This window comes from Rhineura floridana, chromosome 2, assembly GCF_030035675.1.
Source record: "Rhineura floridana isolate rRhiFlo1 chromosome 2, rRhiFlo1.hap2, whole genome shotgun sequence".
NCBI lineage: Eukaryota > Metazoa > Chordata > Lepidosauria > Squamata > Rhineuridae > Rhineura > Rhineura floridana.
The window spans coordinates 10,651,784-10,664,909 of NC_084481.1; the positions used below are offsets into that span (position 1 = coordinate 10,651,784).

Genomic DNA, 13,126 nt, shown 5'->3' on the forward strand with positions numbered 1-13,126 from the left:
ATCCTTTAACATTGCTCTCATTGCATCCTGCAATGTTTTGTTTTTCCTTTCCGCTGTCCCATTCTGATGCGGAGAAAACGGGGCGGTTACAGCATGGTTTATTCCTTTCTTTTCAAAATATTGTTCCAGGGACTTTCCTGTGAACTCCCCGCCCTGGTCAGATCTAATCTGTTGCACCTGTGTGCCATGCTGTACTTCCACTCTGGTCAGAAAACATTTTAACTTCTCTGCAGTCTCATCTTTTGTTTTTAGTAAATTTACATGACAATATCTTGAATAATCGTCAACAATCACGAGAAAATATTTAGCACCACCTTGCGTTTTGGGAAATGGTCCCGCTAAATCAACATGTATAGTCTGATAAGGTTTATCAGTATTTCTTTCTGCTACTTTGTTAATTGGAGCTACAGTGGCCTTTGTTTGCTGACATACTTCACACTGCATGTATTGTTTGCAGTCTTTTAGTTGTACATCAGCACTGAATTGAGCTGCCTTTTTCACAGTCTCATAATTTACATGCCCCAGCCTTCGGTGCCATTCATGGATACATTTATCATGGGTTTTCTTATGTGTTACTAGTGAGGCCTGTGCTGTAGGGTTTACTTTTACATAGAACATGGATTCTTTACAATATCCCTTTAGGCACACCTTTCCCTTTTTCATTATCTCACATTTCTTGTTACTGAATAACACACTATAACCCATTTCCAATAGTTTTGAAACTGACAGAATGTTTTGAGTTAAATTAGGCACAAATAAAACATTTGTCATTATCGTTTGTAAAGCACATATCTGTACAGTACCCTTACCCATCACCCTTTGTTTAGTACCATCAGCTAAACTCACGTCTTCATCAGCTGGCACCATTGTTTTAAATAAACTTTTATCATTTATGAGTGAATGGGTGGAACCTGAGTCCAAGACCCACGTACTATTGTCTCTGTTTACAATGTCTTTTTCATTCTTTGTCTTTGCACTCACCAACTGCACGTGTGAGGGTTTTCTTCCGTCCCTCCTCCTTCTCAGTAAGTCACAGTCCCGCCTTAGATGATGCAAGGAGCCACAGTTGTAACATGCTTTAGTCCGAAAAGCCTTTATCTCTGTCTTTTCTTTTCTTTCACTCCTTTCGTTCCGTTCCTCTTGCCTTTGTTTTGTTTCTTTTCTTCTCTCCCACTCTTGTTTGAGTTTGTCTGTTACATATCGAACCGAAAGGCCAGAATCGGGCATCGCTTCAAGTGCGCTGATGACAGGATTCCAAGAGTCATTGAGTGTTGAAAGAGTGATATATATTTGTTGTGTTTCCGTGTGTTCCACGCCCCTTTCCTGTAATTCTGCAAACAGGCTTGCAATTCTCATTAAGTGTTCTGACATTCTCACTTCTTCTGTTAGCTGCATTCTGTATAGTTTTCTCGCAAGACTTATTCTATTGCTAGCTGTTGCTTGAACATAATAGTCTCTTAAAGCAGTCCACATATCCTTAGCAGTATTTTTACCTCTTAGATGTAATAGTTGCGAGTCTCCGACAGCCAAGATTATTAATGACTTCGCTCTTTCGTCCCAGCGTAGCCATTCTGCAGGTGGTGGAACGGAGGGGGGTTGTTGGTCAATTACTTTCCATAAATCCTCTCTGTTTAGATAGGCTTGCATCCGCAGCCGCCAGCATGAGTAATTTCGTTCCGAGAGACGTTCCAGTGGAATGCCAGCCAAAGTTACTCCAGCCATTCTCGCAGACTTCCTTATCACTTTGGTTTCCTGGCAACACAATCCTCTGCCGCTGCTTTGCCGCTCTCCCACAGCTCACCAGCTCTCCGGCTCAGCTTCCTTTGGTTGTCCGGTGTAGCTCAAGCTTTCTTTACTGGTAGCAAATTGGTTGTTACTGGTGTGGAGCTGGGCCCATAACCCTTTGTAGAGTGTACAGCTTCAATTAACCAGCAGAACCAGCAGTCCAGTAGCGTTTTAGTGTGCTTTGTTATGCCTGTTGCAGGATGAAATAATAGACCACCAGCCAAGACGTTCAGGAAGAGAAACTTTACTTGTTTCAATAGGTTTGTCACACCGTGCTCCTTCGCTCGCTCTCTCCAACCAACTACAATACATTCCTATTACCCCCACACCTCTGTGTGCTCACTCAAGCCTTTTATTGCTGCTTCTTTCATCCGTTGCAGCTGCAGCCTGACCTTGGGCGTTTCTGCCAAGTGCTGTTAATTAACGGCTTCACTCTTCCCTTAACTCCTACTGTCCTGTCTGGAAATGGCTGTGTTGCCCACCTAAGCCTGATACTTCTATCTCTAACTAGTGTTGGCCTGCGTTGCCTGCTGAGGGCGCTTGGGAACTATTGCAAAAAAGATCTGCTAGAAATTAACCAGGCCAAGTCGAAGGTAGTGGTGTTTACCAAAAAGAAGCTGAAGCACCGCTGGCTCTTAAATGGCCGCCAAATTGAACAAGTACCATCGTTTAGGTACCTGGGAGTAACTTTCCATTCTACGGGATCATGGCAACTACAAACTAAAACTGTCATTACTAATGCACAGAGGAACATTAAGGCTCTCCTGTCCTTTTTTTTCACAAAGGTGGGCAACATGTTCCCTCTGTCATACAAGTCTTTGTTGCCAAAGTTATCTCACAAATGACATACGGCTCCCAGATTAGTGTATACGATAAATACACACCATACGAAGTGATCCAAACCAAATTCCTGAGGACGATTTTGGGCATTCCATCCTGCGTCCCTAATGCCTACCTTCGCCTGGAAACTGGGCTTCGCTTGGAAACCGTATCTGGACACTTAAGTTTAAGTACTGGTTAAAACTCCTGTTTCTACCTGTGGGTCTGGCCCCTCTTGTCGTGTCAGACATCTTCCAGTCGAGATGGAAGAAAACTTTAACTATGAAACTTTCCAGTCTAGGATTTTCGGCTACTGCTGTGCTTTTGTTAAGCCATACCAAGGCGCTGGAGGCAACTCTCAATGAATCCTCGACGCTGAACTCCAAAATCATCGTTCTCGACCAGTGCCCAATTTTGGAGTTATACCTTGCCCTGGACCCTTTACCCCTGCGTGTTACCTTTCTTCCCTTCCTACCCCGAGGCTTCGGAAAGCATTCACGACGGCCAAGTTTAATGTACTACCCTCGGCCTTTTTAGATGGCAGATTTCAAAAAGTCCCCTATGCTGAGCGATTATGCCCCTGTGGAGTGGGTGCCGTAGAGACTGTGGGACATGTTCTGTTGGACTGTGCTTTTTATAATGATCTCCGACACACGTTGATCACCCCGATCACGCAAAGTCTTCCAGGCAGGGACGCTGCTTTCCATGTTAGATATCTTTTATTTGACCAAGTTTCGCAGGTCACAATTAAGGTAGCGAGATTTTGTGCTGCTGCTGTTTCACTCCGAAGAGCACAGTTAACTCGAACTGCCAATACAGACCTGAGCTTTGGGTTTTTAGTGATTATTTTTATACAAAAAATGTGTGTCCTGTCATAATTATTTGTTTTATGATTATTTGACCCAGAGTGTATTCAGTCTGATCTTTGCCCGTAATAAACTACGACTACTACTACTCCTGCTACAGTAAGAGTGAGGACCCCCGGCTGAGCTGGGCTGAGGGGCTTCTGCCAGCAGAGCCCAGCAGTGCTGGGAGCCTGCCAGCTCATCCGGGGGTCTACTTTATCCAACTCCCTCCAGCCTAGCATAAACTCAAGTTGAATTGCTCCCACAATCTGGTCGCTTTTATTATTTTATCTATTTCCATCGTAGAGCAGGATTATTCTTTATCTATAAAATTGTATTTCTAAGAAATACTATATCTTGGGTGTGGACAGCTAGAGTTGCAGACAATCAGGAGAGTGTTCTGCAGTATTATACACAACCAGCTTGCAAAAAAAACCCTTGTCTCCCTTCGGTACACTTAAACTTGATAGGCTTTTGAACAAGATATGAAAAGCTTGGAATTGCTATCTGCCTTTTTTTCTCATTTCCTAAATCTTTCTGATTTCACTTTTTTCTCTTTTAATTAACTTTCTTTGCTCTGTAGGCATTTTATATCTAGCTTGTTCAACCAATTATAAAATTTCAGCTAGAATGATGTGAAAGGGCATAAAATGCATTATCTGACAGCCGTTATTAAAGAGTCTTATTCTGTGGTATATTTTAATAAAATATCAAAATCTTGGCAACAATTTCTGTTCAGCTTTAAAAATTGCTTAATGATACTATGTTAAAATTTGAAAAGCTAGCAGTAATTTCCAAAACTAAAACCAAAACTTTTAACACTATAATTATATTGTATGACCTGCAGTCACTTGCAAAAAACACTGCTGCAGATGTCACATAGGAAAGGGATACTGGAGAAGAAAGTTGTGCTAGAGGTCATCATTGGAACCAAAACAAAATGCTAATTCATCCATCGTTAGCCTGTTCATGTTCTATGAATTCTGTTTATATATACATTAGAAAAACAACGCATAGAACATCCATAGAAGGAAAAGCTTTGCAAAATCAGTGTAGATTGGTGTAAGGTTGAAGGGTCTTGATGTCCAACTTTAATTCTAATGCACAGTGTTTCAGTACAACTTCACTGATGTGTCATATCTGTTATATATAGTGTTATATATATAGTCACATCTGATATTTCTAGCCTTGCAAAAATGCTTTAGAAGGAAGGAGCATACTCAAGGAAAAAGGGATATTGATTAACATTGACTATTGATTATAGCAAAATGGCTGTAGAATTAATATGTTTGTCATCTCAGCATATTTGCTTTGCAGAATTTTGACATTTTTCTGTGTACAACTAGCAAGGTTTTATCTTGGCTCAGGTAGTACAGTGCCAACGATATATAGCTCAATATGTTAATGCTGAGGATACACATTGGTAGCAGTGTTAGGGGAGTCTCTGAAATTCATAGCAAATCTTCCTCAGTCTGAACATTTTCCTCTTCCCAAAGTTATGAATGCTGGCAAGCAGGTTCACATTGTAGGTTACGATGAGAAGGATTCATATTGTTTCTCATTTTACAAAGTAACTGATGTGTGGAAATGAGCAAGCCACGATGTTACTCCGTTTGTTTTAAAACGAATCCATTCTATATATATGATTTAGGGATTTAGAGTTTGTTAAAATAAACAGGTTATAAATGGCAAGAAATCTTATTTTTCTCCCATTCTTGACAATTGTAAATGGTTCATTTGAATAGACTATGTTTCAACTGTTGAAACCATACTTTCAGTGGTAAATTTTGGGGAACGTTTTCAGATTATACCAAAATCCAATGAGTCTTCCCGTCAGCATGAAAGTCATCCTGAAGAGACTGAAGAAGAATTACGAGAACACCAGGCGTTTTTAGAAGACGCATACATTGACAGGATATCAAACCAAAAGGAAGTCCAAGCGTTGACCAGTATGGTCCAGGTGAAGCAAGAACCTGTTGAGAGTGATGAAGATGGAGAGTTTCAACAAGACATAGAACCAGGGCAGAGGCAAGCTGAGCAGGAGCTGCTGTTCAGACAGGTAAAGCACAATGTAATTAATGGCAGCATGCTTATATTAGTTAATGAACATTTTCTGGAGGCCTGTATGTTTGTTGCTTGTCGTAGAGGGAGAGAGAATATATAAAAGACATTTAATATTTGAAACCTAGGTGATGTTATACAGAGGTTTTGGAAAGAGGTAGAGGCACCAGGTGTGTACTTCATCCAGCTGCCCCATGCCTGCTTGCATAGCACGCAGAAACTGTAGGTCTAGCGTGGGCCATGCAGTTTCCATGGTAGGACTGATGTCTTCAGCTCACAAGAGGAGAACCTGCTTTGTCCTTCTTCCCATGCTTCCAGGGTAGAAACAAGAATGCTGAAAGCAGTGATATGTACCCATGTCCAAAAACCCGTATCCAGTTTTTCATTTCCTGTTCATGTGCTTTTCTGTAACGTCTGAAATAGAACTTTCACATCTCATCCTGCAAGGAGGCCTGTATTCTACCTCTGCATGGGAAGATGCAACAGTATTGTTTTAGGTGGGGAATGTAGGAGAAGGCAGTGCTAGACACCTTTTCTTTCTCCTTCCTCTGTATCTGCATTACATATATAGGCACTCATAGCTAATGTTTATTCACGAAGTGTGACCCCTTGTATGGTAGGCCCCTGAAGACCACTTAACACAATTATACTGTTCTCTATAGAATTCATCACTGAGCCATTTTTAAGAAGAGGTAAATGAGGTGTATGGACTCTCAACCTGGACTCTCAACCTAATTTTATGTCCATTGAGGTGAATCTTTGTCCTGATATGAATCATTCCTGTTTATAATTGAGTTTATAGTGACTGAATTGTTTTGAATCTTCCCTGTCAAAAGTGGTGTCATGGGAGAGAACTCTGGCTTAGATTCAAATGCAAGTTTACTTAGCAGAGTTGTTTCAAGCCTTTCTAGGCCCAAGATTATTCATAATCCCAACATGCAATTTAGGACACATTTAAATTTTTTAAATCTTACACATGTTTACTTTCTCTGTATCTTATTACCTGTCTAGATCTGTTCTTCTCTTTTGCTTCTCACTCTTATGCTCCTTATGTCATCATTTTTCTCCTTTCTCTTTCTCTTTCCCGCACCCAAAATATGATTGTGACATGCCGGTTGTGGCCCACCAATCTTGAGCTGTTTATCTTCTGCCAGGATCTTCACTTAGTTCAGGATTCAGTGGCCCCTTATGTTGTGTTGTAGTTATGTGCCTCCAAGTCGACTACGACTTATGGCGACCCTATGAATCAGTGACCTCCAAGAGCATCTGTCATGAACCACCCTGTTCAGATCTTGTAAGTTCAGGTCTGTGGCTTCCTTTATGGAGTCAACCCATCTCTTGTTTGGCCTTCCTCTTTTTCTACTTCCTTCTGTTTTTCCCAGCATTATTATCTTTTCTAATGAATCATGTCTTCTCATGATGTGTCCAAAGTATGATAACCTCAGTTTCATCATTTCAGCTTCTAGTGAGAGTTCTGGTTTAATTTGTTCTGACACCCAATTATTTGTCTTTTTCGCAGTCCATGGTATCCGCAAAGCTCTTCTCCAACACCACATTTCAAATGAGTCGATTTTTCTCTTATCAGCTTTTTTCACTGTCCAACTTTCACATCCATCCATAGAGATCGGGAATACCATGGTCTGAATGATCCTGACTTTAGTGTTCAGTGATACATCTTTACATTTGAGGACCTTTTCTGGTTCTCTCACAGCTGCCCTCCCCAGTCCTAGCCTTCTTCTGATTTCTTGACTATTGTCTCCATTTCGGTTAATGATTGTGCCAAGATAATTGATAATCCTTGACAAGTTCAACGTCCTCATTGTCAACTGTAAAGTTGCATAAATCTTCTGTTGTCATTACTTTAGTCTTTTTGATGTTCAGCTGTAGTCCTGCTTTTGTGCTTTCCTCTTTAACTTTCATCAGCATTCGTTTCAAATCATTACTGGTTTCTGCTTGTAGTATGGTATCGTCTGCATATCTTAAATTATTTCTCCCTCCAATTTTCACACCTCTTTCTTGGTCCAGTCCTGCTTTCCGTATGATATGTTCTGCGTACAGATTAAATAAATAGGGTGATAAAATACACCCCTGTCTCACACCCTTTCCGATGGGGAACCAATCGGTTTCTCCATATTCTGTCCTTACAGTAGCCTCTTGTGCAAAGTATAGGTTGCGGATCAGGACAATCAGATGCTGTGGCACCCCCATTTCTTTTAAAGCATTCCATAGTTTTTCATGATCTACACAGTCAAAGGCTTTGCTGTAATCTATAATGCACAGGGTGATTTCCTTCTGAAATTCCTTGCTCCGTTCCATTATCCAACATATGTTCGCAATATGATCTCTGGTGCCTCTTCCCTTTCTAAATCCAGCTTGGACGTCTGGCATTTCTCGCTCCTTATATGGTAAGAGCCTTTGTTGTAGAATCTTGAGCATTACTTTACTTGCATGGGATATTAAGGCAATAGTTCGATAATTACTACATTCCCTGGGATCCCCTTTCTTTGGAATTGGGATGTATGTGGAACACTTCCAGTCTGTGGGCCATTGTTTAGTTTTCCATATTTCTTGACAGATTTTAGTTAAAATTTGGATTGATTCAATCTCAGTAGCTTGTAACAACTCTATTGGTATGCCATCTATTCCTGGTGATTTGTTTCTTCCAAATATTTTAAGAGCAGCTTTATATTATGTTATAGTGTAACATAATAACACCTTATGTTATAGTGTGTGCTAAAAGTAACATGTTCCCAACTACTTTCTGAATGCAAGAAGTTCAGTGTTAAGGCAAAGGCTCCTATTATTATCAGCAGCAGCAGTTGCTGCTGCCAGTGCCGCCAACCTCCTCTTTAGAAAGGCTGGTGAAGAAGAAATTAATTCAGTTGCTATGTAAAAATGAGACTTCCTTCGTGGGCAAAATGTTAAGAGCATATATGAGCAGTACTTGTTAGAATATTTTTTTTTAAACTAGGAGCACTAGTAAAAGGCATAACATGTCGCTTTTCCAATGATTTTATACATATACTATTTTAATATACGTTTGCTAACACAATCCATCCTCCCTAACAGCAAACCCTTTTATTGGAGCAGCAACGGATTCACCAGCTAAGGAACTACCAGGCATCCATGGAAGCGGCTGGCATCCCAGTGTCCTTTGGGGGGCATCGGCCACTTTCTCGAGCTCAGTCTTCACCTGCCTCTGCCAACTTTCCTATGTCCGTACAGGAGCCACCGTGCAAGCCACAGTTCACAACAGGTAATATATAAAACTATTTTCACAGTATTAAATGAAATGCCACCATAAGTTCAGTTTAACAATTAGTGTTCCTTGAGGCAAAGTTGCCATAAGCAGTTCAGTATCCTCCCCTGCACAGAAAAGGACGACAACATTATCTTAGTAGAGTGTGGAATTGCCTGATAAGGATCAGATGGTGAGGAAAAGGAGAGAAGGAAGTAGAATCAAAAGCCCCCCAGATGTTGCCACCAGAAGTCTTACTAAACCCCTGTAGCTTCTGAGCCTTTCAGTGGAATTCAACAAAAAGTTCCCCCATCAGTTTTCTCTCCCCGCTCCTGAAGGGAGGATGAACAATGCTGGAAGGGCTCACTTGTTCACAGTTCAGAGAGGCAGGTCAGCCTGCCCAACTAAATCCAGAAATATTATTTCTTGAGCATGCTTTTCTTTCCAGGATAATGGGATATGTATTTTTCTGTGGCCAGAAGTAAAAAGAGAAAAGGAAAAATTGGACTTTTGGGCAGGGTGGGTGTTTGGAGGCTCAAGGTTGGGGTTCTTTTTGCACCAAGACACAGACACAACCATTCCTTACTGTCTCTTTTCTCTGGACTACACACTCCTGCCTCCTGATAGCATCCACTTTGACCTGTTCTTTCTTCTAATTGGATGCAACTGGCAGATAGAAGAGAGAGTACAGTTCTAGTTGGATGCTACCACCAGAGAGAACTATTCCCTCTCTTCTTTTTGAAGTCTGCTGGCCAATCAAACAGTAGAGGGCATAAACAGACAATGTGGGCAATGCTTGGTAGAGTGTAGAGAACCTCAAATAGCCATTATATTTTACAATCAAGTGAAGAGTGGGTTTGAGAGCCTGTTGGGAATTCTGGTAAGTCTCTGTGTGAGCACTGGTGCCCGTGGGCGCTACATTGGAGACTTCCAGGTTGGGGGAAAGATTAAAGCCCGTCATAGTCGAGTCCAATTTCACTTGAATTGGCTCATAAGAAGCCACACTCTTTTCTGTCATTTTTCATGCAAATAGCTGGGCTTACTATGAGACAATTCTAGGAAAAGAGTGATGGGTGGGCTCCTTCCTTATTTAAGTATCTGAGATCATTCCGATACTAAGGAAATTATTATATAGTTCATTGTAAAATATCTTCTTAAAACCTGTTCATTCCTTTTTTGTAGTCCAGATTATGGGGTGGTGTTTTGTTTTGAAGTTGTGTCCAAAACTGAATTCAAAACATCCTACTTCAAATAATACTTTTACATACATATAATAATTGTGTAATTAATAGCACCGTATTATACACATCTACTCAGAAGTGTTCATCTCCCAGGTAAGTAGGTACAGGATTGCAGCCTGAGTTATTTTGTATCTTCTGATGCAGGCCTTGTGTATGATACTCTGATGCTGAAACACCAGTGTATTTGTGGCAACACAAACAGTCACCCAGAACATGCAGGGAGAATCCAGAGCATTTGGTCACGGCTCCAGGAGACAGGTCTTCGTAGCAAGTGTGAGGTAATGGGTGGCCTGATAGAATGGGGGGAGGATTAAAAGATTGTGATTGTGGCAGAATGAAGCCTGGTCTTATATATGCAGCAGAATGAGATGGTAAGAAGTGGTAGAGACATGAGGTGCTAGAATTCTGGATTCCACCACTTCAAAAATTTCCTTCAAATAGAAAACTAACACAGTAGGAGAGAGGCTGAGTTAGAAACCTTCTTTCTGAAGTGCTAGCTTTAAACAAAAAAATGTTTAACATGGGCGAGCCTTCAGAGATAGTCCTGCAGTCCAGAAGGTATCATACACTCTGTCACATCAGGATTCTTTAACCTCATTTTGCTGCGTGTGTAGACCAACTTGAAAAGTACATACATGGGGAAAGTTTTATAATTTCATGTGGCATATGCTAAACCTATCCAGGTTTTGGAGATGCACAGGTTGAAATTTCTAACTATGTTGTTAATCCATCATCTACTAAGTGATTTGGTCTTGCACCTCATGCTAAGCTGAACCGTGGCTGACTGCGAGTGTGTGGGCTCCCAGAGAGGAAACTGTGGCTGCTTTGCTTCTCCTACAACTCAACTTCTGTGCCTGCAATTCCATCATCTACATGAGCAGCACAATGCACCTAAAGTTAACAGGATTATATTTAAGACTCCAGCCAAAACTGCTGTATGATGCTGAATGAATGTCTAGCTTACCTAATCGTGAGCAAAATCAACTACATATAAGAATGTGTACACTGCACCAGCATGGCCAATAGACTCATCGTTCAAGGCAATGATTCTTACCTCAAATATTTAGGACAACACATACAAGTTTGAAATTAGCTTATTTGGATATAAGGTTCCACTGTTTGCAACAGCTGCCACTAGACTTTAGAAAAAAACATTTGTAGGCTAGAAATTAATGGATTTCCACAAAGATGTTGTTAAAAAACATTAATAGAAGGGACTTGAATATTAAACACCTACTAATTTGAATCCAGACAGCTGGTATAGCACAGTGGGGAGGAGAGCCTGTCTGGGAGTCCAGAGTCTGTGAGTTCAAATCCCCGCTCGTGTCTCCTGGGTGTCAAGGGCCAGCTGAAGATCACCCCCACAGTGAGTGGCTCAGGGGTTACGTGCCCTGCCACTTGGGCAGCTGTGGGCAAGCTGCATAGTCCCAAGGAGCCCAGTTGCCCCCCAGCTGGCAGTTGTGGACAAGGAAGGGGCTGGCCTGTGCTGCTGTGGCAAGCTGAGCAGGCCCTAGCCAGCTGGGGAGGACTAGCCTCAGAGGGAGGCAATGGTAAATCCCCTCTGAATACCGCTTATCATGAACACCCTATTCATAGGGTAGCCATAAGTCAGGATCGACTTGAAGGCAGTCCATTTCCACTTTTCCATGCTAAACCTATCCAGGTTTTGGAGATGCACAGGTTCTGAAACTTCTCCATCCATCATTTTGCTCCTGCACCATGCTGAGCTAAGCCATAGTTTGGCTTTGAATGTTAACTGAATCCAGCTGACAGTGCTTGGCCCCTGAAGCTCCCCGTGCTACAGCTGATCGATCAGCTGTAGTGCGGGGAACTCCAGCTGCCGCGCTCCACCTGACAGCGCTTGGCCCCTGAAGCTCCCTGCGCTACAGCTGATCGTGCCAGCATAGCAGCAGGCTTTGCTTGCTCGCTCTCTTTCTGGATGGACTATATTCCACTTTTCTGCAATTTTTGGTTTTCGGCGGGGGTCTGGAACCTAACCTACTGTATGAGTGGAACCCTACTGTACATGAAAGAAATACTATAAATTCCAGCTACAGAATAACATATTAATTCTGTTAGACATGAAATTTATTTGGAATGCATCTGGACATACTAAAAACTGTCAGTAGCGAAACGTTCTTCAGTATTTCTGTAAACAAGGTGTCCAACTAATTGGGGCCATTAGGGATTCACAGTATAAGGAATTAATGGCCTATTCAGTGTGATTTTATTGCCTGTAATTGATAGTGGTCACTCCAAAATTTTATGTCTTTCAGATTAGCGTAAAGTTTATGGTTTTATAGCTGAAGACATTAGGACTGGGATAACAAACTTTGGAATGTGAATCTGTTTCCTGTCAAATGTCATGGCAGTGAGGGTATCACAAATAGACAAAGAAATATCTGTTTGCTGTGTGTTAGATTCAGCTGGGCTGCGTTTGGTTGAGGGAAATTATTAAGTATGAATATTATCTCTGAATCCTCCAGTGTCTCTGGGTTCAGGTGGGTTAGAAGTGGAAATATTTGCCACCCACTCATATCTTTACAGATTAGCTGGGATCAAAAGGACTGCATGTTATTCTTGTGTGCATTAGAGCTATTCTTTTTCCACTGCCCAATCTGCTGCAGCAGCCCCTATTTTCTCCCTGAAAGTCCAGCTTCGGGGGCTGAGGAACCCTCTGGAGCCAAGTGTAATATGTGTGTAGTCGGAGGAAGATACATATTGATGTTTACTACACATTCGTAAACAACAATAATAGATCCACAATGAGTCAGACAAGCAATATTTTAAATTTATTTTATTTAGATATCTCAAGTTTTGCTATGTTATTTCAACACAATCAATTGAAGCAGTTGAATTGATTTAGAGAATTATTGCTCTAGATTTTTTAATTACTCACAAATTGCTTCTGTTATTTTTAGTATCCAAAGCAAAAAATCTGTTTTCAGAAATGATCCTAACATTCTTTCTTTAGTTTGAGAAAGAAATATTCAAAAGTGTAAGCATGAAAATGTGGAAACGAAATACAGGTTTAACTTCAGTTCTTCAGAAGATAAATGTATAAACTTGTTATATTTCCCACCACCATCTTTTGCTGCTGTTTTAGAGTAAATGTAATTTCATTGCTTTCTTTTTCC

The 13,126-nt window shown here is 41.2% G+C and overlaps 1 protein-coding gene across 12 annotated transcripts in view; it reads left to right on the plus strand.

The window, feature by feature from the left end:
* HDAC4 (histone deacetylase 4) overlaps positions 1-13,126 on the plus strand; it is a 247,008-nt gene that overhangs the window by 150,807 nt on the left and 83,075 nt on the right. For all 12 annotated transcript variants that reach the window (XM_061607760.1, XM_061607759.1, XM_061607767.1 and 9 more), the window contains 3 exons: positions 5,254-5,508; positions 8,580-8,766; positions 10,134-10,267. In XM_061607760.1, coding sequence (XP_061463744.1) covers positions 5,254-5,508; positions 8,580-8,766; positions 10,134-10,267 — 576 coding nt within the window. The remainder of the gene's footprint in view (positions 1-5,253; positions 5,509-8,579; positions 8,767-10,133; positions 10,268-13,126) is intronic.